Below are 27,431 nucleotides of genomic sequence, written 5' to 3' on the forward strand. Positions count from 1 at the left end.
GAAGAGGGTGTCCGTAACTATCACAAGATGGTGTCAGTTGGAGAGATATGGGAGAGGTCTTTGTTCTGCCATTGGCGTATTGAGCCTGATGATGATGATGATGGACGTATTAGGTCCCGGTACTTTCACTCTTTTTGGCGGCTATACTTGCCAGTATCGTGCGCCATTCGCTGAATCGTTTGATGCTTTCCTCATACGCACGCTGCATCACTTCCCGAAGTAATTAGTCACACCTAGCGAGCGGTAAGTTTACAGCAAACCGTACGTCTACTGCTGCTTCGAGACAAGCTGTACTCTTAGTTTCTATTTAATTCTGTCCGAAATGAACATTAAGTTTAAGCATGCAACACCATGAAGTTAGCATGAAACATTCTTGGCAGGAGCTTTATGTTACAAACTAGATATTTTCAAGGTGCGGCTGTAGACCAGCTTGTCTGCATTCTTCAAGAGAACAATACATAACAGTTGCATCCCTATTATTGTCTTTGTGAAAAAAACATGCAGTCTAGTGTAGACAATTTGAAATTGTTATGGTAACAGTTGATCCGAGCGGTACCCATCCGGACGAAACACGGCATCTAAAGAAAAGGGGTCAGATCTGTTTGGGGTAAGAGCGGAATACAAGGAATAAATAATGTCGGGGGAAAGGGGGGGGGGGGGGCTGCAGGTGGAGGGATCAAGAAGTTTGCTCGGACAGGGTGACTGCAGCACGGTAAATATCATTGGGTATCTTAGAAGTAAAGTTTATTTCGGTTTCTTTACAACTGCGTAAACAAGCAAGGGTAAGACCGGCAAAAGGTGATACACACACTTGATGGGGATCTGTCCTTCGAAATCAAAACCAACACAACAACCTTGGCTTACGAATACATGTGTGTAGTGAGAAAGCGCCAATATGTACAGTGCATTTTCACAGACAGGATCCAGGAAAATCGCACACAGGATAACTGACAAATGCATTAAAAACAATAATGTCGTCAGCTCACAGAACGCAGGAATCGAACAACGACTGAAATTAAACAGCCCTTGAATTATAGCTAATAGCCACAACGGTTTCTTGGGACGTTTTTCACTGCCCAAGAGTTTTCATATCTGCCCAGGGTGGTGAACTTTTCACGTTTTAAGGCAAAGGACCGGCATGACTTTGCTCGAAGCCTTTTGCACCGCTGAAGACGTGTTCTGCCCTTGGTTTCAGCTAGAAGGGATTGAGAGGTCAGAAGGCGGCCTTTGAAATGTTGGAAAACCTCGTCAGCATGATGATGAGTGCCGATGCCCTGCTGTGTCATTCACTTTGTTGTGCTTTAACTGCAATCACCTTTAGAGTTAAGGAGATGCCTATGTTTTTATCTTAACAATTGCCATCTTTCTTTATCTTCAGGCTTCCTGAAGGCCAACCTGAGTACAGCAATGCTAAAAGATGCCAGGATAGAGAGGGCAACAGAAACGAATAGAAAATGGTCATAATAAACGTACAGTCTTTGTCAAAAGTAACCAGGATCCATGGTTTGCTTCTCATTCGCATAACAGAGCCCTCACGGCTTCCTTAAAGATCAAAACATTCTTTGAAGGTGAGAACAGGTGTTCTTATCATACAGAGATTTAGAGCTTGAGGGCTGGCACAATGGCTTTGATATACGACTGAGAAGAAAAACGTGCAGCCTGGTTACTTTTGACAAAGACTGTACGAGCGAATTTTGTGCTTAGAGCGCGAAAAGTCCCATTTTTTGCTGTAAATGCCAAATAAAGCGGTTATCAAAGACATCCATTGCGAGTCTTTTCATTCTTTACAGGCACAATCAGTCATTTCAGGTGGTCCTATATAATGTACGTAATGATCCTGAGTGTCATCCAAGTAAATCTAATGCAATACTAAAATGTAGGTATGTGTTCTGCTATAGTGATTTTCCGGAAACCAAAGAATTAAGCATGGCATTCTGTTAAAGGTACAGCTGGCAACACTGACGAATTCTTCAGGAGGAATTATCGGGCGACAACAGTAAATAAGCTTAACAAAGCCACTATTTCAAGTAAAACAGACAATACAACTTTTGCCAGCTTGAACGCGCAGCCAGTCAGCTCGCAAATAAATCATGAACTGCGTCCTTCCTGCATCTAGTACTGCTCGTAAAGGCGTCTTGCTCATGGGCTTTGAGGGAGACCGTAGTGGAGAGCTTGGGATTAATTTCGACCACCTGGACTTCTTTAACGTGCCATAACATCGCACAGAACATGGGTGAATAGCGTCTCCTTCTCATCGAAATGTGGCATTGTGGCCGGGATCGAACTGCCGTCTTCGAGCTTAGCAATCGTATGTCATAACCACTGAGGCACCGAGACAGGGTACAGTGAGAATTTTTATCCGGAGAATGTTTGTTTTCAAGATTGATTCATTCTTGAAACGAACCATGCTCGTAATAAATAAACAGCGCTTACTTTCTCTGCACACATGCAAGTCACGCCATAAATTCTCCAAAAAAACAAATGTGTGAATTAGGTAGATTGAAAAATGCGAATCGTGACACCACTTTGCGTAATTTAGTGTACACATGGTTACCCGACAGCCAACCGAAAATACATCCTATGGATAGCTCGTATGCGTACATTGTGGCGATCCCGTTCAAAGAAGCTACTTTTACAGATCAATGACCTTTTAAATCAACTCTCACAGCATTTTTACAATGATATCGTATTACTTTGTCACAAAGTAATATTCCGGATATGCATAAAAGCAATGTATAAAAATCAGGTCCAAAAACAATTTGGAAACATGAAAATGAGAAGCGGAGAGAAGACACCGCTAATGGTTCCGCATGAAAAATCGCTCCCGACACAGATGCACAACAACACAGACTTTCATCACCAAATGGAATGATATATTTCCGGCGTCAACATCTAGTGGAGTGGAAGTTTGCAGCCACCGTTTTTCACGGAGCAAGTCGTTCTTGAGATGTTCCAGATCGTTTCATAAGCAATGCGGAAATGCTCCGCTTCTGCATAGACGTCAAAAAATAGCTATAATCTCTGAACGCGAAGAACAAGTATACCCCTTGTAAGCCCACAAGAGTGTTCACAATGGAGTCAACCACCCTGGACTCAACGAAGGTTCCCAGGAAGGCGACAGCCCAAGGAGAACACATGACCACGGCAAGCCTCACAAAGAGAACTGCATGATTGCGTTGTTTCGCGCTTCTCTTTTCTTCCACTGCACTGGGATCCTGTTCTCTACGCGCGGGTCCAGTGGCAGAGGACGTCTGACGAATATACGACACTGATTTGAAGTAGAAGAACAGGCACAACAGCAGGAGTACCGCCACTGGAATGAGAAAATAGAGGACTAGACTCCAGAAAGTCCCTATCCAGCAAATAGGATTGCCATAGCTCGGTGACAGGACAGTTCCAGGCAGCGTCCTGTCCACGGTGAAAGCCGCAGCGGTGATGACCAGAGGCAAGCCCCAGGAGAATAGTCCGTAGGAAGCCAGCTTGCTGTCACGTGTCGAGGACAGCTTTACGGCGGTTAAGCTCTTGCAGATGTCGTATGACAGCGAGCTCGTCCAGCAGAATGTGGACAGGAACCCATAGTGAACGAGGACTCCACCCACCACACACCCTGTAGGCGGAACGTTTATGCTGTTTGTGATCAGGAATACCAAGTGTGTGAGCACGAGGGTACAGGCAAGACAGAGAGTGCACTTGGACGAGAAGCTTCTTGACTTCTTGTAGGCGCAGAATACTGCAATCTTTAGCAGGAGGCAGCCTATAGAGAGGGACATACAGATCACGGTGAGGTAGTGTTCCACTTCGTAGCTTCTGGGAACTTCATCTTCATCACCGAAGCTCGTAAGTAGAGATCCTGGCGATCCGTCCAAAGCTCTCACTTGGTAAAGACTTTCCCCGTCAGTCTCTAACTTGATGTAGCAGCGACCGTTGTATTCGGCAAGGCAGCTTGGTGTCCTTCTCACAGGTTTGAAAATAGCAGCCAAATTAGGCGGCTGACGGTTCTCGTGAGGACGCCAGGTCGGCTGATAGCGTTTTTGACGGCAAGATAACGTGGACTCGATAGCCCCGTTGCAAATGGCGCAGTAGACGTTCTTAAATGCTACCCCACGGCTGTCTTCTACGGGAGCATAGTACATCCTGCATTTACGCGCCACATCTTCGGGCACGTGCGGTGGGCATGTCTCATTTAAATAACTCGAAGCGCATGACCTCAAATGAAGCGCGGGCTGACTGAAGATCTCATCTGGAATGCTGACCATTGCATCTTGCCTTTCCTTGTAGACTGTAGTATTCCAGAAAATGCCCTTGGCCATGTCGCTGTTACAGAGCGCACAAAAACCATTCCTGGAAAAAAATGTAAAGGCAGTTAGATTCACCCCAATAGGCATTAGAGCTAGTTGGTCCACGTTTATCATTATCATCAGCCTGGCTACGCCCACTGCAGGGCAAACGCCTCTCCCATGTCTCTCCATTTAATCATATCATTTGCCTGCTGTGGCCCCCGTATCCCTGAAAACTTCTTAATCTCATCCGCCCGCCTAACTTTGTGCCGCCTCCTGCTACGCTTGCCTTTTCTAGGGACTCACTCCTTTACCCTTAAGAACGAGCGGTTAACTTGCCTTCGCATTACATGCCCTCACTCTGAGAAATAAATTCTCAGGAAACACCCACAACAATATCACAAATTGTAGAAACTATCGGAAGCCATCGTTGACCTCCCACAGTTCTTTGACCGCGTTAAGAGTACGGGACAACGCAGTAATGGTGCGTTGCGCGAGCTATATAAGCAATGAACATGACAAAACAACGCTTATCTGCTGAAATGCAAACGGCGTCTGTCGAACCCGCGTGGTATAGACCGACCGACCGACCGACCGACCGACCGACCGACCGACCGACCGACCGACCGACCGACCGACCGACCGACCGACCGACCGACCGACCGACCGACCGACCGACCGACCGACCGACCGACCGACCGACCGACCGACCGACCGACCGACCGACCGACCGACCGACCGACCGACCGACCGACCGACCGACCGACCGACCGACCGACCGACCGACCGACCGACCGACCGACCGACCGACCGACCGACCGACCGACCGACCGACCGACCGACCGACCGACCGACCGACCGACCGACCGACCGACCGACCGACCGACCGACCGACCGACCGACCGACCGACCGACCGACCGACCGACCGACCGACCGACCGACCGACCGACCGACCGACCGACCGACCGACCGACCGACCGACCGACCGACCGACCGACCGACCGACCGACCGACCGACCGACCGACCGACCGACCGACCGACCGACCGACCGACCGACCGACCGACCGACCGACCGACCGACCGACCGACCGACCGACCGACCGACCGACCGACCGACCGACCGACCGACCGACCGACCGACCGACCGACCGACCGACCGACCGACCGACCGACCGACCGACCGACCGACCGACCGACCGACCGACCGACCGACCGACCGACCGACCGACCGACCGACCGACCGACCGACCGACCGACCGACCGACCGACCGACCGACCGACCGACCGACCGACCGACCGACCGACCGACCGACCGACCGACCGACCGACCGACCGACCGACCGACCGACCGACCGACCGACCGACCGACCGACCGACCGACCGACCGACCGACCGACCGACCGACCGACCGACCGACCGACCGACCGACCGACCGACCGACCGACCGACCGACCGACCGACCGACCGACCGACCGACCGACCGACCGACCGACCGACCGACCGACCGACCGACCGACCGACCGACCGACCGACCGACCGACCGACCGACCGACCGACCGACCGACCGACCGACCGACCGACTGAATGAATGAATGAATGAATGAATGAATGAATGAATGAACTTTTATTGACGTAGAGGAAGGCCTGTTTCCATGTTTGGAGGATGGGGAAAAAGAACGATTATATGAAATAGTAGTTAATTTCCAGGTCGCAGGACTACAAGTCGGAAAAAGGGTATGAGTAACCCACTAAGTCGGGTGAGGAGGACCGCCTCAATCTGCTTGTAAAAGGCCACTTTGTTTACAATAGGTGGCAAGGTTCCCCTTAATGCTGTGTAGACCGAAACGATTGGTTGGTTGGTTTATGGGGTTTAACGTCCCAAAGCGACTAAGGCTATGAGAGACGCCGTAGTGGAGGGCTCCGGAAATTTCGACCACCTGGGGTTCTTTCACGTGCACTGACATCGCACAGCACACGGGCCTCTAGAATTTCTCCTCCAAAGAAATTCAACCGCCGCCGCCGGGATCGAACCCGCGTCTTTCGGGTCAGCAGCCCAGCACCATAAACACAGCCACCGCGGCGGCAAAGACCGAAACGAAGCAGATGGCCTTGGCGCCTGAGAGTGTGGCATGTTTGGTTGCCAAGGCGTTCCTGCCTTTATCAAAGGAGGAGCAGACTAACACGGAGGCCTTCATATACGGCGTCCATCATATATCCACGTGTAGCTGTGAAATGTTCCCCCCACCCTTGGCAGCTTCGTGACACAATGGAGGAACCGGACCTTGCACTCCTGCTCGTGTTCCTAAGCTTTGAATACGCGCCAAATTTTGCACGTCATTTCAACGTACAATGACGGAGCGCTGTCAGGCGAGGGACATGCGAAACCTTTTTCCTTTGGTGCCTAATCCTTCGTAGTAACATTCAGCAGGTGCATGCCACCTCACGCAGCAAAGCATGGGAAAGTGTTCTCATTTTTGCGCCAATTTAAATGTGTCCTCTAAGGCCACTTTTCCGATCTCTCGGTATCATGCTTAGCATAAAAAATTCATAGCCATAAAGCCACAGCAGCGGGTGTCTGAAATTGGTAATCTTTTAGTTACCATCTCTAGTAATCAGGTAACCTGTTGTCAAAAGCGCGAGGAACGGTTCTACAAGAAGTCAGCATGGCGAAAATATTTCATCTACTGTTTGTTCACATAAAAGAAAAAGGGAGACGTTGTTTCACCACTATAGAAAACTCGATTGAAAGCAGTTCTATTGTTTACTAGAAACTTCATCTAGAGACGATACCTGCCTTTTCCTAAACCAACAAATATTGGTACGTTTCGACTGGTTCATTCCTTACGAGTTACGTTCTTGCACCTGTCGGAGAGAAATCTATTTTAATATATTTTAATTATTGCTTTTTAGGGAAATATTTTTCATGTTAATACCACTACCTACCAGGCTTTTTTAAAACGTGATATACCAGAGGCAAAACACTCTATACTTCGATGCTACTCCTCCGAGCATGAATTGAAAGGGCCTTGAAACACTACGATGACGTTGTAGCTCGTGGTGCATTGACCTCGAGGGTTTTCTTTCCCACATTATAATGCAAATTATACTGTGGTAATGTGTGTGTTAGTTAATAACCTGCTCACAAGGCCGGAAGAACGGACGCCTTTCTTTCTTAGTCGAGTACTAGAGAGAGAATTGTGGGATGTTTCTTATAACCACACTTCAGCGGGTTAAATGAAAGAGAAGCAGGGTTATACGGGCATTGTTTGTCTAGTGACAGAATATACAGTACAAGGATACATTATAGCAGTGTACGTGCAACGGCAAACAACTGAAGTAAATCAAGGGGTGAGCAAAACAAAAAACTGAGAGCTTCTCGTGGTTCTTTTCAGCGTTCCTTACCTGTATGTAACGTGGTGGGTGCTTGTTACCGGAATGCGGTAGAAAACGTCATCAAATGACTCCGATTCTTCGCATCCTTTTCTGATGTCGTTGTCAGGCCACGCCGGCGGACATCCTACGACCATTTTAAGAGGTACAGGAGGGTCTGAGAGGCGTTTCACTTCCACGCACGAACTCCGAGACATGTCGGCTCCTTCGGCATGTTCAGGGAGCTCAACGTTCCAGCAGCAGTCTTCGTAGGCTCTGCAGTTTGGCGCGCACGAACAAGTGACCACAAAGGAATCCGGCTCGCCACAGCTGATCAGGTCGTCCGAGCAACCATGGTAGTGTTTGGGGCAGTCCATTAGGGTATCGAAGACGCAGTCTGGAAGGTCCTGGTAAGCGCCTCTCGGCACTGTCCACGGTAATTCGCAGGAATCGTCGTAAGCGTAATCCATTTCATCAAAAGATGCCGCTGCCCAAACCGAAAGGAGGCACGCCATCCATGATAACTGTGCCATCGTCTGCTTTTATGGTACAGCTTTCCTTTGGAGTAGCTGCGCATAGATATTGAAACAACCGAAAGAAGACCAGAGGAGAAAAATTAGAGAGATGCGTTAGGTCTAGAAGAGAGCTTTTGCATAATCAGCACGTTTGTGATATCAAAAATTCTACATCATACCTACACAACACCAGCTTAATGAGAATGTGATGATGTCAACTTCAGAACTGTTGAACAGGAGTGTCGTCAAGAGTACCGAGACTTGAGTGTGCACTTCAAATAAGGCTTCAAAAAGGGCTTTGGCTCTTTCTGTAAAAGGGCCACTACTTGTTGAAATATTGCAAACAATATGGAATGATAAGCTTAAACCGGGGATCAGTCAGCCGCAATGCAGACTTCGACAAGGAAAACGGCGAAGCTCCTGACGCGAATGGGACGTAGTGATGCCGTTTGCGCGTAACAGCGAATGCGACGAAGAGCACTTCTATTCTGTTTCCAGCTCATACCTCATCGGGCACTGAAGGGAATGCAGGACGTTGACATATGGAACACACACGCAGTCCAAAACCAGTAATTTGTGCGTTTTCATGCTGCATGCTTATTATTATCTGCCGTCCGTACTACTGCAGCTGTGTGGTAGGTGGTGGTGTCGTTGTATAAACGAGACTGATCCTAGCTGTGCCCTCTGTTATCCTCACGTAGTCCTCGATGTATTTATTCTTTCGCTCATTGCTGAAACACTCGAGCAGATAATTCTAACATTGACACGCGTTTTTTGGCGGACCACCGTTTTTAAGCTGGGGTTGGGAAAGGTGCATTAGGAGCGAATCAAAGTTAAGCTCGCGGGGAAAATTTGATCATATTCCTCTTACTGTGACATCTATACACGTTTATGTTACTATAACCTGTTAGGGTGCGGTTCAACGGCGGAGAGTCAGTTGAAGAGTGAGATGGAAATGCTTATGGTCGCATGCTCTAAGATTCCATATAGCATAACAACGCTAAACACTGATGAGCTAGTTAGGCTATGTAGCGTTGAGGTGTTAAGCCCCAAGTACAATAACGTACTTCTCTCCAAGACCAGGCGAAGAGCCGACCGAACGCGCACCACGCATTTGCTAAAAGACGCCGAAGTGCTGCCTGCCATACCATATTATGCTATACCATACTATACCATACAATGCTGGCCATACCACACAATACTCCACTGTACCACGACATGCACATCCTACTTTGCTACGCTATGCAGTAATGTACTATAAGGTACCTTTCTTGAAGTCCTGGGGACGAGACGTACGGAACGCGCACCCGACAGTTTCAGAAATGAAGCACGTTTGCCGGAGAACCGGAGAGACTTCCACAATGCATCCATTAGCCACGTGAACGAATGGGGCACATTGCCGGGACAACGATATTCTGACCGACGTCCGCAGCGCCTGATCGTCAGCGGTCACTGAGTCCATGGGTCGGCACAGATGGCAAAAAAAAGAAAGCCTGGGCTGGGCACAAATGGGCTGTGCAAATATCGGGACGCCTTGCCGTTGACGTAACGCATTAGTCAGCTGACATCGGGCTGCTATCGCATGATAACATATCAGGCTCTTTGAGCGGCGGTAATTTTAATGTCCGAGTGACTGCGGATGGCAACTGCTGTTCGTAGCACTGACATCAAAGACAGCACTATCCCTCGATCATATTATTTCTATTTCAATTTTGCGGCAAGTCTTGGCGAGCCGTTAGGTAACATTCTTGTGGATTCAGTGATTCCGAGTATACTACGCAAACCTTCACGATGACTTCGGCATCGCTGAATTCGCGACAAAGTGTTGCGGCAGGGGTTACGTTATCGCTAAAGTATGACAGCCCACGAAAGCTATTTCACCTTTAAGCCCTTTGTGCACCACCAACAATGGCGCGCATCGTAGCCATCGTGTAAACAGGCCAGTGGAAGAGCGAGGGCAATGGACGTCCATTCATAAGGAGGACTTGAGAACACGAACAGCAAACCAATTGAGCAGGGAGACATTTTCTCCGCTGCAATTCACTGCGTGTCTGCGAAACGTGCTCACAGTAGGTATTAGAATTAATGGGCAGCACTTCACCAAACTCTGATTTTCTGATTACAGTGTCCTGCGGGGAAAATGACGAGATCTATAGCGTAGCTTTAAGGATAATAAACAATAAACACCTTTAAGCATACCGTGCACCGCGTTACCGTTACCGGAGTAATGGGAGCTCGCCCAACACCGGTGAGCACGCGCTGATTGGTCCCGATGCTGCAGGCGCAAGCGAAGCTACCGGGTACCTGGCGCCACCTGGCGCGGCCAAGGTGATTTGCGCATGCGCATTGGCTTTAGGCTGGCTCCCGGTACTCCGGCATCGGTAACGGTAACACGGTACACGGTATGCTAAGGGTGTCTATTATGAATCCTCAAAGTTCTTAACAAATGTCCTATGAGAACTGTTAATGGACGGAATATTGAGCAGGCAGGCCAAAGTATACCAAATTAGAATGTGTCCCGACATACTACTCGCAGCGAGGCGGTACAGTTAAGCCATCATGCGTGAGAGGTCCGTATAGCGAGAAAAAAGATTTGTCGAGTAATGGTATCGGGCACACTCAGCTATGTCTCTGATTGCGGATAGAGCTCGAGACAACAGTACGTGCCTATACGTGTCTCTGCTCGTTTTGGCGCGCTTGTCATTAATTAAAATGGTAGGGACCACGTTCACAGACATAAAGAGACCCGTGAGTTTTAGGGAAGAAACGCCAGTTAATAATCTACGGTACAAATCATTAGAAAAAAAAAGCCTCTGTGAAGAATATCCACCGCGCAAACACGAGAAACGATGACCGGTGAGAGTCATAATTTTCTTTCGTCTGTTCAATCCTTCCACTTCTTTTTCAGGTAGGCGTTATGATTGTGTATTATGTAATAAATGTTGTGATCAACAGTTGTAAATGCGCGCATAGATTGTGTATGTCATCGCTTCCTGTTCCGTCGCTTCCCTACCTTCGAAGCAACTGGCTAAAACTGATGTCATATCAATTTTCCAGCCTTGGCCGACCGACAGTACTGGAAATCTTGGTTTTCGACCCCTGGACCGACCGACCACGTTCTGAATAGGCCAGAGGGTCCGTTGAGAATTCTCTATGCGATTTGCACCTGAACATATTGCCGACAGTGTGTGTGAGAGAGACCTTATCTCTTCGTGGCTGCGTCACATTCTTATCCATCTTTGCGGTCACCTCTATCTTTTCCGGCAGGTAGCGAGAAATATAGTGTCGGCCACAGCGTCCCTACTTGTCCACGCTTTCGCAAAGCAATCAAAATAGACTACAACGCACGTAAATGCGACGAAATTCAACCACACGTTGCGGGCCAAGCCATGCCGGTAGTTTCCCTAATCTGGTTTGTAAGCCTCCATCTACAATCCTGAACATGCAGCGCTGGCAGACGAGGGACAAAGGAGAGACGACACACACAGGGCGCTGAACCAACAACTTTTATTTCGAAGGAGGGCGATCCGCACGTTTTATACCGCACCCAAAACCCGTGATTGTAAGGCACATGCGCAAGTCAAGGCAACTAAAAACCAAAGAAAACAGGGTAAGCGCGCAGGCGCGTATTGACCCACACAGTACAGAAGCAAAAAAAAGAAAAGAAGGATTCAGTCATTTTGGCCGGCCAGGTGCCAGGTACACCCATGAGGACACAAACAGCAAAGATCGGTAGTGAACGGGGCAGAGGGAAAGCATAATAACACTAGGTGAAAAATGGAGATTACACGCGCCAGGGAGTCCTGTGCAGCTTGGTGATGACAGAGATAAAGAGATAAAAACGATAACATGCAAAAAGCAACGACGCGAAAGACAATAAAATCACAGAAGACGGCGTGAAGGCGCACATAAAGGAAAAGAAGTGAAAGGGTGGTTGAAATGGGGGAAGAATTGATAGTCTAAAAGCGTGCGATGAAAGCCAACCGAACATACACGGCCTAAAAAGATGCGATGCAAGCCAACAAGGAACACGGCTAAAAAGTGGGGATGAGGGTAAACCATAAAATCGACCTAAAAGAACAAAGATGGCTAAAGCCAAGAGAGGAATGAAAGCTAGAATAAAAGAAAAGAAGTAGTATTTAAGCCTGCCACGTATGTGTATGTCGGTGTCTGCGTCCATCAGTCGGCTAAACATTACTTTTGTAGCTTTTATTCACCGTATTTCACGACTCAGCGTTGAAGTAATAAGCTAGAAATGCACAAACGCATGTGGCACTATTGGGAACAGTACAATGAAAGACACTGTCCATACTAAATTGCGCGAAAGTGTCTAGTAGCATTTGGGATGCTTTATAAAACTACAGGTGGGCTGAAAGGAACGCCGTAGCACGGTACTACTCAATAACTTCAACTAATCAAGGCTTTTTAAGGCGCACTGATATCGCATAGCCCACAGGTGCTTTTGCGCTTGGATTGCATCAAGATATAGCCGCAGGATTCAATTGGGCGAAGTTGGACGCCTGAGATGGAAGCCCTAGCTACTGATCTGCGAAGGCGGCTACAGCGTGTAAAATCATTACTCACAAAAATTTAGGTACGCTAACATCTTTATTTGCAAGGTCATACAGAGGGATGATGATCTGCCTGTGCACGAAGTTCACTACAAGTTAAATTCGTTCCTTTAACGTAAATTAATTACATTTAGGACTTACTTGACGTAGATAATCCTTAGGATGTGCCAGAGTTTTTCATTCCAAATATTGGAGTGCCCCATTTCTTCAAAGATGGCAAAAAATAGCGGTAATCACTGAACGCAAAGAACAAGTATACTCCTTGCAAGCAATCACTGAACGCAAAGAAGGGCTTATACCCCTTGAAAGCCCACCAGAATGTTCACAATGCAGTCGACCGCCTTGGACTCAACGAACGTTCTTATGAAGGCGAAAGCCCAAGGAGAGCACATGATCATGGCAAGCCTGAGAAAGAGAACTGCATGGTTTCGTTGCTTCGTGCTCCTCACTTCTTCTGCTGCATTGGGCGGCATTTCTTCTAGGACCGAGCCTGTTGTAGAGAACGTCTGTCGAATGTGCGACACAGACCTGAAATAGAAGAACAGAGAGAACAGCAGGAGCACAGTCACAGGAATAAGAAAATAGAACACAAGACTGCAGAGCGTTATTATCCAGCAAATAGGATTGCCGCAACTGGGTGACAAGACAGTTCGAAGCAGCCTTCGGTCCATAGTGGAAGCTCCAGCAACTGTAATCAGAGGCAAGCCCCAGGCAAAGAGTCCGTAGGCAGCCAGCTTGCTGTTGCGGTTCGATGCCAGCATGACAGTGGTCAGACTCTTGCAGATGCCGTAAGACAGAACGCATGTCCAGCAGAATGTGGACAGGAAGCGGTAGTGAACGAGAGAGCCATCCACCACGCCATTCCATTTTTTTTTGTTTCGTTTGTGCTTAAGTCCTGCTTTTGCTCGTTACTCTGGAGATAATTTACGGACTTCTAATTAACCCATAACCACTGTTCTCTGTGATTTGCTTGCAGTTCATACGCTTCTAAAGAAAAATTTTCAGAAACCATGAGTGTGATATTTTTGTCAGGTGGGAGTGGCCAGACGTCCTCATGATGCGACCCTTGTGGTTTTTCACATCATGCAGTCATGCAATGATCGCAGGTTTCTTCACGACAGGATAGAAAATTTGCAATAAATGACGTGTGTGGCAGACCTGTTCAGAGCTTAAGGGTCTTCCTGTCGCACAGTCCACGGTTCGGCTGACGCGGTGTACCGGGGCGCCTCGCACCTGTGACATGTTTCGTTGGGTATCTTTCGTAAACGTGGCCTTGCCCTTTCATTATCCGACACCGAGTCAATAGTTTCCCAGAAGGATTTCCGGCGCAAACTGTGCGAACGCCTGGGCATTGTTTGCTGTTTTTTTCGATAACTTGCGCAAGCTGGCGAGACGTTAACAGCGACTGCGATAGGGAGGTCAATGGGGCATGGTCTTTTAAAGGAACTAGCAGATACAAGACTATAACATTAGTCGGGCACGCCTGTAATAGGTTGGTTTGGTTTATGGGGTTAAACGTCCCAAAGCGACTAAGGCTATGAGAGACGCCGTAGTGGAGGGCTCCGGAAATTTCGACCACCTGGGGTTCTTTAACGTGCAGTGACATCGCACAGTACACGGGCCTCTAGAATAAATTAAACCTTATAAGCATACGCAATATGCAATAACTGCCCTCTTCGAACCATCGAATCGCCCCAAGCTCTCTGATGTGTTCACTTGAGCAGATACACAGCAAAACGTAGCGCGCTCTGTGCGTGCTCGAAGGATCCCAAAGGCACACGTTTTGACTTTTTTTTTTTAAACAATGCATGAAGTCCGTAGGCAGACAATTTTCAGTGGTGATGCGCAGGACGTTAAGAGTTCAAGGCGGCAGCGTACACAGGGGCCTAATTGCCATACGCTGCTGAAAAAACTATGGGGGCACTTTGGCAGCCTAAAGTGCGCTAGGCGAAAGCCTTTGTTGCGCTACTTCGACTGCCAATGACTGCCTATGTTTGTTACGGCTGCACCGCTTGGGAGCCATCCTCCTCCACTTGCTGCCGCACACCGACAGACGACGGAGCAGCGCTCGACGCCGACAGCTCCACCTGTCGACGAAGATGACGTCACCTTTTGGCAGCTGCGCTCGTCGAGTCACCCCAGGCGCTGAATGTAACGGCGGACGGACGGACGGACGGACGGACGGACGGACGGACGGACGGGAGAATGAGCCATTAAAGGCTTTCGCCTTAAAATGGTTGTCACCGCCTCCTTTAGTGAAATTGTCCAAGCTCACCTAGAGCAAGCTGTCGCGCTAAAAACGAGCTGGCCACCACGCTTCCCAACGTAGAATGCGGCACATTCTCTTTGCGTGATCTTTCGATGGTAACAGTCTCCCGAAGAGAAGGGCTACGTCAGGTGGCATAGTCGAAGTCCGTTTCGAAAAGCTGTACAACCGGGCTCTGCAACTTGCCAAGGTGACAAGGTTTACATAAACGGACGGAGGGTGAAACAAGGAAGGATATAGGAACGCGTCCGTTGTACATACTAGATAAAGAGGGTCATGTCCCCACTCTGTCTGACGTAAGCACTGTTATTCAGCACAGGGTGGTGAACCTTCAGTTCCAAGTGCGTGATAATAAGAAACGCTTCAGACTTGCGTTCTGTACGCCTTCAGTAACATATTCCACATTTATTCTTTTAAACACAACATACGTACTCGATTTGATGTATTTGTAGCAGGGGAGATATAAAGCCTACGCGTTTCGCGGTACTATACGCTGATGGCGCACTTCTTGGCAGGGTTCATCTCGGAGCCTTCCGCACATTGGTAGAGCTGCGCGAAGTCCCGAGAGTGCTTAAGGGGCGCGTTGCAGAGCATCTCGTTGTAAGGCTTCGGGCCGCACGAGAACCAGCAGTGGAAAGCGAAGAGCACTGCGTCGCTAGGCACGGGACCCAAGTCCACCGCCAGGCTCCCGTTCCTGGAAAGAGCCGTCTTCCAGGCTCTCCGGACGATCCGCAGGGCGGCGGCTGCGGCCGGGATGTCCTCACCTGCACCATCCTCGTCCTTGGAGTCAGCAGCTAGGCACCTGCACATTGACGACTGTCTTTAGTTGGTGTAATTGGGCCGGATCGGGAACATGAAATAAAAACGGCGCGTAAACGCCGCGAACAATTAAGATGTGGTACACAGTACAAAGCCCAGTGCTGTGTACGTATTCTGTTCTGTGTCAACAGCCTGTTTTCTCATAATGTTCTCAAACCTGCGTACTGCCACAAATATTGCTGAGTTATCTTTTAAAAGGTGGGCGTTTGTTCCTCCTAGCCAGAGCGCAGCCTCTTTCCATTTATTTAGCTCTCGTGCCTTGGACTCACCTGCGAGGGCGTTACCGAGGCATTGATAAAAGAGTAACAGAGAATTCTCGCCAACAAAGATAAAAATGAAAGAGACGAAGACAGCACAGGTATTTTTTTGCGAAGGCAGACAGTTAGCAGCACTGCTGACCTGCCGAAACAGTTTTAGTTTGTCAGAGTACAATAGAGCAACCGAATTCTTATATTAGTAAAACTTGGTGCTGGGCTAGTTGATTATACATTCTTTGAGACAGGTGAGCGTCAGAAAAAGACGAACACAACGTAAGAGGACGACACAACACAGCGCTCTTTGTGTCGTCGTCCTCTCACCTTGTGTTCGTCTTTTTTCTACCTCAAAGAATTCTTACATGAAGCAACTAAATAATTTACAAACAGATTAAATAGTACAGGTCCAATATAAGAAGCCCATGTAACTCCAGAATCAATTATATCTGTCTAAGGTACTCGGTTAGCGATACGATCTACATTTTTACAACTGCATAAGTGGCTGTCAAACCACTCGCTGAAGTTATTACAGAGACTGTATATTTGCAGTTCAAGCAACAGAAAATCACGACTAGCATGTGGGAGGTGTGGTGTTCAACACCCTGTGCCGCCTGGTACCAATCAGTGATACAATGTTTTAAGTTTGGTTTGGTTTGGTTTGGTTTGGTTTTATGGTGTTTAACGTCCCAAAGCGACTAAGGCTATGACAGACGCCGTAGTGTAGGGCTCCGGAAATTTCGACCACCTGGGGTTCTTTAACGTGCACTGACATCGCACAGTACACGGGCCTCTAGAATTTCTCCTCCAAAGAAATTCAACCGCCGCGGCCGGGATCGAACCCGCGTCTTTCGGGTCAGCAGCCGAGCACCATAACCACTGAGCCACCGCGGCGGCAAAGTTTGAAAAGTTTATTCGCCCTTTCCCCTTCTCGGCCTATAGAGGGTGGGTGAAATGTTTTAAAAGGGAGTCTGAATCCAGTGCACCCCACCAACACATGTTGCAGCGTTTCCTCCGCCGTGTCACACAAGGAACATTCCGTCTCAAGGTTCTTTGTAAACCGAGCCCGTCACACTTGTGTCCTGAGCGCACAACACCGTGCATCCGCGCCAGCAGTCGGCTTGCCATGGAGTTGTCAAAACTTCTCTTTCTCAGTGAACAGATTTTTCTCGCTGCATAGTTCAAGCGTGGTTTCGTTCCAGGCCACTTGCTCCCACTCAGCAGTCTCGACCTGCCGCACGCTAACCGTCGGTATCGATGACGATTCGGACACCACCCGCAGCTCCTGCTGAGGACATGGAGATTCTCCACTAGGAAAGCAGACACTGCTGGGACCGGGTGACGACCAGGGTCAACATGAAGCACCGCTTCTAGAAAGCTCACCGCCTTCTGACCCCCAGTGCTGCGTGAAAACGGTATGTGTCCGCCGCCGTCGTTAATCAGCACATGAAAGAAGGGATGTTCCTTTTCCAAAAAATGTCGCTGTCATCGGACCACCTTGTTCCGTGGAAACCAGCTGGCTCTTTTCCCTTTGTCGTCGCCATTCCGTACAAAGGGGGGGGGGGGGGGGGGCAAAAAGCTTGGTCTTCCCCCAACAGCGAGATTAGCCCGAGTGGTCAGAAGTGGTCGGCGCGCCTTTTTTCCGCAAACAAAGGTAGGACGCAGCTGCTGTCGTCGCTGCCGTCAGAAGTCGGTGCCACGCCGGCGTCTATGGCCGACACCACCAACGCTAACACGATATCTGGTGACTCAGGAGTCGCCGTGAGGAATTCGTCTGGTAGTCAGGGAGATTCATGATCTCAACAGAATGGATGAATGTAGATCAGGAACTTGCCGCAGCAAAATCGTACTTGCATAAGGCTTTTGACGCCGCCAAACGTGCCGCCATAAGTTTGTCGACTGTTTTCTCAGCGTGTGCTCGAACTCAACGAAATACAATTAGTCGGATTCTAAAAGTACCGCATATAACATAGCGTTGATACCAACTGTATTTGCCGCATTTTAACAAATATGGTAATGATATTTCTTTCCCACGAATATTAGAGGTACATAGAAAACCAAGCCGTACAAGAAGGACGAAGCAAACGATGCTTTCGAACAAAATTTTCAATAGCATTACTGTCAATTGATATAAAATAAGATATGCTTGAATTTCAATCCAAGTCATTAAGCAAACGACCATCCAAGATCTCGCAGGCACTCATATAGGCCAACGTATTTTCTCTCATCGAAAACATGCTTCAATATACGTCTTCGTTGCCTAATCTTGCAAGAATATAAAAAAAAAGGATGATACTCAAGATGGCCCGTGTTTCCCGCAGTACAGACAAGGTTATTAAGCAGATAAGGACCGAAGCGCTGCCACTGGAGCATGCCCCTGGCATTCAGTAGGTTCTAGGTTCTATCATTAGTGCTGCCAGGTACGCACTGATTTTCTACTGGGTACGTAATTCCCTCCGGCATGGGAGCCGGCTCTTCTGGGCTGATATGCTTGGAAAAGGCCTTTGAGCTACCCCCCCCCCCTCCCTCTCTCTCGCTCTCTCGTTGAAAGATAATCAATCCTAGAATAACCGAAATCCGCCTTGTGCAGTAAAGCCCATTGTGACCCTTCCTTCTCTACATAACGTGGAGTCAAATACCCTTTCTCTAAACATTTCACCCTACTGCAGTACCGAAGCAACTGCCGTTCATATTCAACAAACCCTACGTTTCAACTGCAGCGCCCACATAGTCCCCACAAACTTCCTAATTTGGTCCTCTCACCTTACTCTGAACGCGCAAAATATTTCTGTAAAATACTGTGACAAAGTGGCACAAATCATCTCCTGATTGACGACTGCCAGACCAGGGCTTAACGGACCCTGACGACAAAGCGGATTTGGCCTGTACACTACGAAGAGACTGATTTCACTGAAAGCATGAAATGCACGTTCCGACACTATCGGCTAGTCACAGGTAGAATGACCGGTAACGCCGAAACAACAATGTTACTTTTTTTGTTTTTGTCAGACGTTATACGTTGTGCGTAATGGCCTTTTTTTCTGACGTCCCTGAAACGTTACAACTAAAGGTTGGAACAACCTTGCATTGAACGAAAACTGCGATAACTACAAGACAGTTTTACGCGCGGATCACTGAGGCAAGGTTACACTCTCATCCTCTTTTGAAAAAGATAATCATGGAGTCCTTTTCGGCCTTGACATCATGAGTTTGGATCGAGTGGCGGGAAGAAAATATTTCATTCTAAAATCTATTTTCTTAGCAATAAGCGAGTGTTTTGCTGCGAAGAAATAAACAATATAACCAGAAGGAGGCATGCTATAGATTTTTGCGACACCCACATCCACTTTAAAATGTGCTGAGGGAGTCCTTTTCGGCCTTGACATCGTGATTTTCATTCGAGTGGCGAGAACAAAGCCTTTCATTCTAAAATGAAAGTGTCTCAGCAACAAGCGCGTGTTTTGCTGCCGAAGCAATCAACATCACATCACATCACTTGAATTTCCTTAAAGACACTTTGCGGGGTGTTACATAAGGGGTGGGTTTTTACGAAGTACAGGCGTTCACAGCAATCATGAATGTTCCAGGGTAGGTGATGGCAGCGATATCGTGGGGAAGGCCGTTCCAGTCAGCTGCTACTCGGCAAAAAAATGAATTGGTGAAAACAGTAGTACGGGTACGTGGGCGCAAAACTTGAAGAGGGTGACTGATGCGATGGGATCTGCGCAGCGGAGGTGCGCAGATGTAGGGTTCTTGTCTGAGTGGTGACTAAAAAAACTTGTAAAATAAGACGAGACTGGCAGTGCGACGGCGAGCAGAAAGATTAGACAGACGTGAATGCAATTTTAGAGATAACAAAATAACAAGAAGGAGGCATGCTGTAGATTTTTGCTAAAAAAAGAAGAAAAATGGTTGGAGTTGTCTTTGGTTTTTCTTCAAGTTCACCAAGCAAACAATGTACCCCATTTAGCTCATCCCCGTGTCCTTCTGCCAAACTGCCATCATGGCAGAGTGATTGTGTAAATGGATTGAATAGTTTTACTGCAACACTTGTGAAAAAAAAAGTGCGAGGACACTTTGGCAACTAAAATGTTGAGAGGCGAAAGCTGACACCACTATGCCGTGACGATTTCCGGTGGATGTGACATCACACCGTTCCAGTGGCTATATCGATAACCAAATTATACATCTTCCGGGGATCTTAAGTGTAAATTACGGTTAATTACACATTTTCCCGCCTAATTTGACACAAAACCAACGTTTTTCCGACCATTCTGTGACAATTTTCTCTATGCCGTGACAACTTCCGGTGGATGTGACGCCACACTGTTCCCGTGGCTTTATCGACGTCCACGCAATTTCGACGCAATTTCAACAAATTTGCCTATAATTAATGAACTAATTAATCTACAGTCATCAAACTTGGCTTCTAGGTTCATTTTTTCTTCCTCTATCTGAAGCAACCATTGGTTTTCTTTTTTAGCTCCCGAGTTAAACGCGTGTGATACGTACGCTTTGTTAACGGACGACAGTATGAGCCATTAAAGGCTTTCGGCTTAAAAGTAACTTCGCCGAACATCCGAGTGCAAATGAGCTCGCCCCTTACTTGAAGTTGGCGGCATGTGTCCGGTTGGCGTCGGGAAGCCTCGCCACGGACTGGAAGTACAGCCTGGCCGCCATTCGGAGGCCCAGTCCGGCCAGTGCCACGGCATAGGGTCCACCTGGCACCATCCACGGGTAGGCCAGCTGTCGGGGTACCAGTCCGAATCCCCGCAGCCGCTCGGACAACTCCAACTCACGGGCCTGGCTCATGTCGAAGAACTGCGGGTCCCTCGAGTGGCCGGCCATGGCCCGTCTGGCGGCCACGTAGTTGCGCAGCGGCCTGTCCGTCATGTCAGGCATGGATTCGTAGAAGGTGGCGATCTACGGCGAGGAGCGTCGAGAATGCACCCAGACTCCAGATGAGAATTGCAAAGCATTTTAAAGCGAAAGTTTTACTACTTGCACTTTCAAGCCTTCGCCGTGACGCGGCGGTGCCACCATTGACCTTTCGCATGACCTCTGTGTGACGTCACGCCGAAGAGCTGGCCGACCATCTCGCGCCGTCTGCGAGTAGTGGCGGTGCCACCACCGGCGGCCTTAGATTAGAATGGATTAGATTGGATTAGACAAATTAGATTGGATTAGATTAGATTACATAACATTAGGGTTGATTAGATTAGATTAGATTGGATTAGATTGTATTGTATTGGATTGGATTGGATTGGATTAGATTAGATTAGATTAGATTACATTACATTAGATTACATTAGATTACATTGGATTGGATTGTATAACCGATGCATCACCATAAGTCTAACCACAAGCACCACCACCAGCTACACTACCAGCTGAACCATGGCGCAGGTACGGATATTGCTTTCGAAATTACCGGGGGTAACCAAGCTAAGCCACAGCGAATTTTTATTTCTCCAGAAGGCAAAATGCAAATGATCCTTGCTAAGTGCCTATAAGTCCACGCCTGACATTGAACTGAGTAGCCAGTTCAGTGGACCGGGTTTGAACACCCAGGTCTGAGCCGACCACCACGGCCACCGATTGCTCGAGAGTAGGAACTTGTATTAGAGATCCCGGTGGCGGCTCCTTTACAGTTCCGGTTTGGTTTATGGTTTAGGAGGGTTTAACGTCCCAAAGAAACTCAGGCTATGAGGGACGCCGTAGTGAAGGGCTCCGGAAATTTCGACCACCTGGGGTTCTTTAACGTGCACTGACATCGCGCAGCACACGGGCCTCTAGAATTTCGCCTCCATCGAAATTAGACAGCCACGGCCGGGATCGAACCCGCGTCTACCGGCTCAGCAGCCAAGCGCCATAACCACTCAGCCACCGCGGCGGCCCCTTTACAGCTGCACAATATGCGATCGTAAGTGTCTATTTCGACATAGTTTACAGCGCGAAAGACAGGACAAGAGAGGACGACAGAACACAGCGCTGTGTCGCTGTGTCGTCCTCTCTTGTCCTGTCGTTCGCGGTGTAACTATGGGATATCGCCACCAACTCGCACAACAGCTTGCTTTATCGGGCTATTTTGCCACATAGTGTGCATTCCGGGTCGTCATCACAGCGATATAATTTTGATAGTAAGTAAGGAGTCATGAAAGATCATCTCTGGAGTCGCCTCCAGGTGGTCTCCTGCTCTTTAGCTAAGGTATTGTCTGGAGGGGCGAAGATCCTCTGTTCTAGTTTAAAATGATTAGCAAGGAACTACAAAACCTAAACACATGTAAACCATTCCGTCACCATCTCAACCGAACATCTCGCGTGTTTAAGCATCAGTCTCTCGCGCTGTGCTTTGGATGTCGTCCTCTTCACCAATTTCCATCCGTGCGCAATGGATCTAGAGCACATCGCTATCGCATTGCTCTCTCATACCAAGTGTCGAACTGAAACCGAAGTGAAAACCAAAGTGCGAGCACACCTGATTCGCATTTGGCCTAACCACGCTAAACCTGAAACGCGTTTTTCGCTCCAGTGCTTAGTCGCTCACCGACTCCGGCCGGGACAGGCTTTTGTGTCGGAGGATGGCGTCCAGAAACGCGTCCTTCGATGGCGGCATGCGACTGCCCACCAGTGTGCGGTTTTGCTCCGCCAGCAGCTTCTGGAAGGCCTCCCAGATGTCGCTCGCCATACCGTGCACGTACTGCAGCGTTTTTCCGGGCACTTTCCGCCACTGGTCTACATTGATGGCGTACCGGAAAGATGCGTACGTGTTGAAGACGCAGTGTGTCTGGTGCGCGTCAATCGCCTGCGCGTGACAACGGGATGAGCTTTCAGTTATGAGAAAAAAATGAACGATTTAAATAAAGAAGCTAAAACTGCCAGAGAGAAACCCATTTCCTGACTACTAAGGTAGAGTTAAATGACAATTAAGACGTTAATTCCATAATGTATGCTTAATCAGTATATCCATTGCACTTAAGCCTAAGTTGCGTCGATAGGGTAGCTACACTAACAGCTCGCATTCGACAGGGTTAATTGGCCTTGAAAAGACCTCTTCGTATCCCTTATAATTAGTCACATGGGTTACGCGCACTGCCACAGGGTAAAAAAATCTTCCATCTTATCTCGCCACCACACTGCTTCCCTCCTTCAGATTCCTGCTCTGCGAATACTCTGCTGGCCGAGCGGCTTATTCGCTATCAGGTCGGAGCATTACATGACCCCCTTTCTTCTTCTTTGTTGTCTTCCTTATATCGGTTATCATCCGTTGGTTGCTTGTCCAACGACGCTCTCTTCCTGCCACTTATCCTCTGCAAGCATAACGGTAGCATAAACCTTGCGCTTCCTCTGTGAGCTGTCTTCCCTTTGGGGACTTGGGGACCTTTGGGGACCCGCGGACATGCCAATCACAACCTTACTGCAGCGATGGTCTAGTCGTTTCAGCATCCGCCGCGCATGCGCGAGAAGCGGGGTTCACCCCCAGTGCCGATGGGTACCCACCGGTGATACAATAGGTACAAGCTTTCCCCTGCCTGATGCTAGGCTTCTTTAAGGTGAAATGCCGGCGAAATGGGTCTTTGTCCCCAACTTGAGCAGAAGAAACCACCCTGTGACACGGCGCATCTTTGGCCACAGATCTCCTACTCTTATGACATCAGTGTTTCGTCCTTAAAAACAGCATCCGGATTATCACCCTTATCGCTCCGCCGTCGCATTGCCAGCATGTCTTTATTTCACAAATTCTTCCACAGCCCTATGCACATCGCACCTTATATTGTTCCACTCGCACGCATATCTCACCGCACCAGCCATCACCTACAAGTTGCCCGTCCACAATCACGAACCGTCACTTTTTCTAATCCCTTTTTTCCTCGTGCAGTCGCAGACTGGAACGGCCTTTTAAACAACGTTGCCATCATCACTTGCCCAAGTCTTTTCACTGATAATGTAGAAACTTTCCTGTTATTGTGAATCTGTACTTTTATCTTGCGACCTCTTATGTAACACCCCTTTTAAGGGGCGCCTTTAAGGTAATAAAATGATATGAAATGAAAAAGGTGTCCTTGGACCATAAAAATTCATCATCATAATCCAATCACCTCGTAGGTACCCGTAGCAGATCGCTACTAGCCTACGGCTATAAAGAGGAGCAGAGCGGATTCGGTCACCGATAACTAGAGCTGATGAGCTTCGTTTTAACGGCTACTTTTCGCGTACTCTGGTCGTGCCCCGGAACAGCCCAAGCGAACATATCTCACCTTTCCTTCTGAAGAGAAATAGTAGCTGGCCAGTATCTTGCCACTGGTGTAGTGTATCAAGGACTGGATGGCGAGCCAGCCGAAGATGTTCAGGATTCTGGTAGCGCCGAACTTGGAGTGCGCTTGGAACAAGGTGGTGAAATATTTGGGTCGCGTTATGACCGCCGACTTGATGTTGTCCAGGGACTCATTGAAGTGCCGGACGAATGCCGCGTTCCATGCTTCGTAGTCTGTCGATGGCGCCACCGTTGCTATTTGTCGAGGGTCGATTGTGAGTTCCGATCTGCGGTTGGAGCAAAAACAGACCTGATAACTTCTTTTTGTTTCACATCGTCTAGCGATCTCATTTACGCTTTAACGGGACACTGAGAGCTGGTAAACATTTTTTTTTCTTAAAAAACGGTTGTTTCATATTTTAGTGCGAAAGCCAAAAAACGGAAGTCCAGATCCTAGCAAAATCGTCTATACTAGTCGTATACAACTTAAGTCTGCAGTGGCGCTCCGCCCGCATTCAGCCTCCGTGCACAGAATTCCTCCACGACGAAAAAGTAGTCCGCTGGTTTAACGTCTCTGGTTACATAAACAAGAAGTTTATCACAAGCAAAAGAATTATGAGCTCTGGAATTTTGATACGTGGCTTGTTTGATACAGTCGAACATTACAGAGCTGATTTCGTTTACAGTTGCGATTGGCCACCGGAGTAATACAGGACGCCGCGGACCGCGGCCCAGTGTTAGCTAAGTTGTATCCTACTATAGCATTTGTCTGTTCGAGAGCAACCTTGATCGCACATATCCCACCGGTGGCAGCACCTGCCATTTCAAGGCAGTGGCGCAACGCTTAACCGCTGCACCACTGCGGCAGGGGTGGTATAAGGACTGCCAAGGATCTCTGAATATTAAGTAAAGAAAGTTCAATTCTGCAGATATAATACTTCGTGCTTTCGCACTGTAATGAATGTTGTAAACATTCTCTCTGATCTTTTTTTCTCGCTGTGTTGACGCTTATTCGTTCAGGAGCAAAAGACTTTACTGCGGATAAATCTCGAGTTGGAAACAATGCTTCCTTCGCGGCATTCGATAAAAAAGTACTGTCTTCGACGACGTTGTCTGGAGCAAACGAGCCACCGTAATCACTGGCTTTGCATAGCCTCAAAGGTTCGGTCAAATAACACTGACGTCACTAACCTCATTGACGTCACTGAAGTATTGACGTCATTGTAGCTGGTTTGCTAAAACCGCCTGCGGCGGCGGTGGCACGTGCATTTCGCTATTGTCTTTTGTAGGTTAAATCCGCGCTTTCATCAAAACTAGCCTGCTTGTCATTATAAAATGGCAATCGAGCGATAAAGACTATGCATGTACGAGCTTCATAAGCGTTCCACTTAATATTCATACCATTTCCATTTAGTGAGCATCGCCTCGCAAGGAGTCCGTAAGGCTGTATAGGTGCTTTCTGCGCAGTCCATACCGACTCCATTTGCTCCTGACTCCCCAAAATTCATATGGAACGTATGGATTTATGGAACTCATCATATAGAAATTTTCGACAGGGTAACAACAGAACTTTGTTCAGGTTTGGTTTGGTTTATTGGGGTTTAACGTCCCGAAGCAACTCAGGCTATGAGGGACGCCGTAGTGAAAGGCTCCGGAAATTTCCACCACCTGGGATGTCAGTGCACGTTAAAGAACCCCAGCTGGTCGAAATTTCCGGAGCCCTTCACTACGGCGTCCCTCATAGCCTTAGTTGGTTCGGGAAGTTAAACCCCAATAAACCAAACCAAACCAAACCAGAACTTTGTGTAATTACTTCTGAAAAGTACTGCAGAACTATAGACTGCAGGAAAGTACTTCAGATAAAAAAACTAAAGTACCGCGGAAAAAGTCTACAAAACAACAAATGCATCAGCCGTTACGACAAAACTACAAAACATTACGCCGTATTTTCGACACAGTTCTGTCGCTTTTTTTTCGATTGGGGCTGAGACCATAAGAGTTACCTGTCCTTCAGCGATATCTCGTAGTCGGTCGTACCCTTGAAGTACCCTCCTATTTCGATGAGGTCGTTGAACAGTTCATTGAAGCGCGTCTTGTTATCGGCCGTGTCAGGCGACGACGCGAAGCTGGTGTACGTCAGCTGAAAGTGGCCCAGGATGCGCTTTGTCGTCCGGTGCTGCGTCATCATTCGAAGCACATCCAGGAAGCTGCCATCCAGGCCGAAGGTGACCGACGGGGACGTGCTACCACCCGCGCCGTAGTCCAGCTGCACAAACACCAATGGGAACGTTTTGAGCAGATTAGATATTAGTAGAACGTAGGCTAGTTAGTTCATTTCATTAAAATTCAGGGGGGCACTTTGTTGACCTAAAGTGCGGTGAGGCGAAAGCCTTAAGCGCGGTGTTGTTGTTTGTGTCACTGATGCGTTAAGATGTTAGGTTTCGCCTCTAAGAGTGAAACGCGACAGCGTCTTGCAACGCTGCCAGGGAGTCCATAGAACGCCATAGCCCGTTCGGTTCTACGCCTTGCTCGTCGGTAAATTGTTTTTTGAAGAAAGGAAATGTATCTGTCTTGCATATCTGGCTGGACACCTAAACCTCGCCGTAACGGGAAGGGAGGAAGATGGGAGCGAACGAAGACGACGTATTCACTAGACGCGCCTTTGTTCAGTCCAAACCATCGAGCTGGCATGGCGGAGTGGTTAGCATGCTCGTGTCGCACTCGACCAATTTCCTACTCGGTTTTATTTATTTATCTAACCGGACTAGAAGGGTGAATTAGGCTAATTGGGTATTAAGCAATTAACTAAACTCAGTCCCACTTACTTGGAGCATCAGTATACGATCCCTTTAATTGGTTGCGTGGTTACTAGCCAAAGTACAATTGGCCCCGTTAGAAATTCGAGCACTGTGACGTCACGACCATTTCGACCAATTGAAAAGCATGACTTTTCTGTCGACAACTTCTGCTTACAACGATGAGGCATTAAAGGCTTCCGCCTTAAAACGTAAGCACATTACTAATGGCATAAGGTAGAAACTTGGGCTTGTTGAAGTGGTGTATCCGATTCCGCTATCGTGTGGGAAACAGTGTGTAGGTCAGACTGG

General features: G+C 48.2%; 1 protein-coding gene across 1 annotated transcript; it reads right to left on the minus strand.

Moving 5' to 3' along the window:
* Positions 1–2,908: 2,908 nt before the first annotated feature.
* LOC149336467 (uncharacterized) lies at positions 2,909–9,567 on the minus strand. Its single transcript, XM_089552919.1, has 3 exons — positions 9,430–9,567; positions 7,682–8,217; positions 2,909–4,341 (listed from the first exon to the last, which is right to left on the minus strand). Exons 2-3 carry the CDS (start codon positions 8,179–8,181, stop codon positions 2,925–2,927), a joined length of 1,917 nt encoding a protein of 638 aa, XP_089409045.1. The 5' UTR covers positions 8,182–8,217; positions 9,430–9,567; the 3' UTR covers positions 2,909–2,924.
* Between the last annotated feature and the right edge of the window lie 17,864 nt (positions 9,568–27,431).

Source organism: Amblyomma mixtum, chromosome 7 (assembly GCF_055824585.1).
Source record: "Amblyomma mixtum isolate Tamu chromosome 7, ASM5582458v1, whole genome shotgun sequence".
Classification (NCBI taxonomy): Eukaryota; Metazoa; Arthropoda; class Arachnida; order Ixodida; family Ixodidae; genus Amblyomma; species Amblyomma mixtum.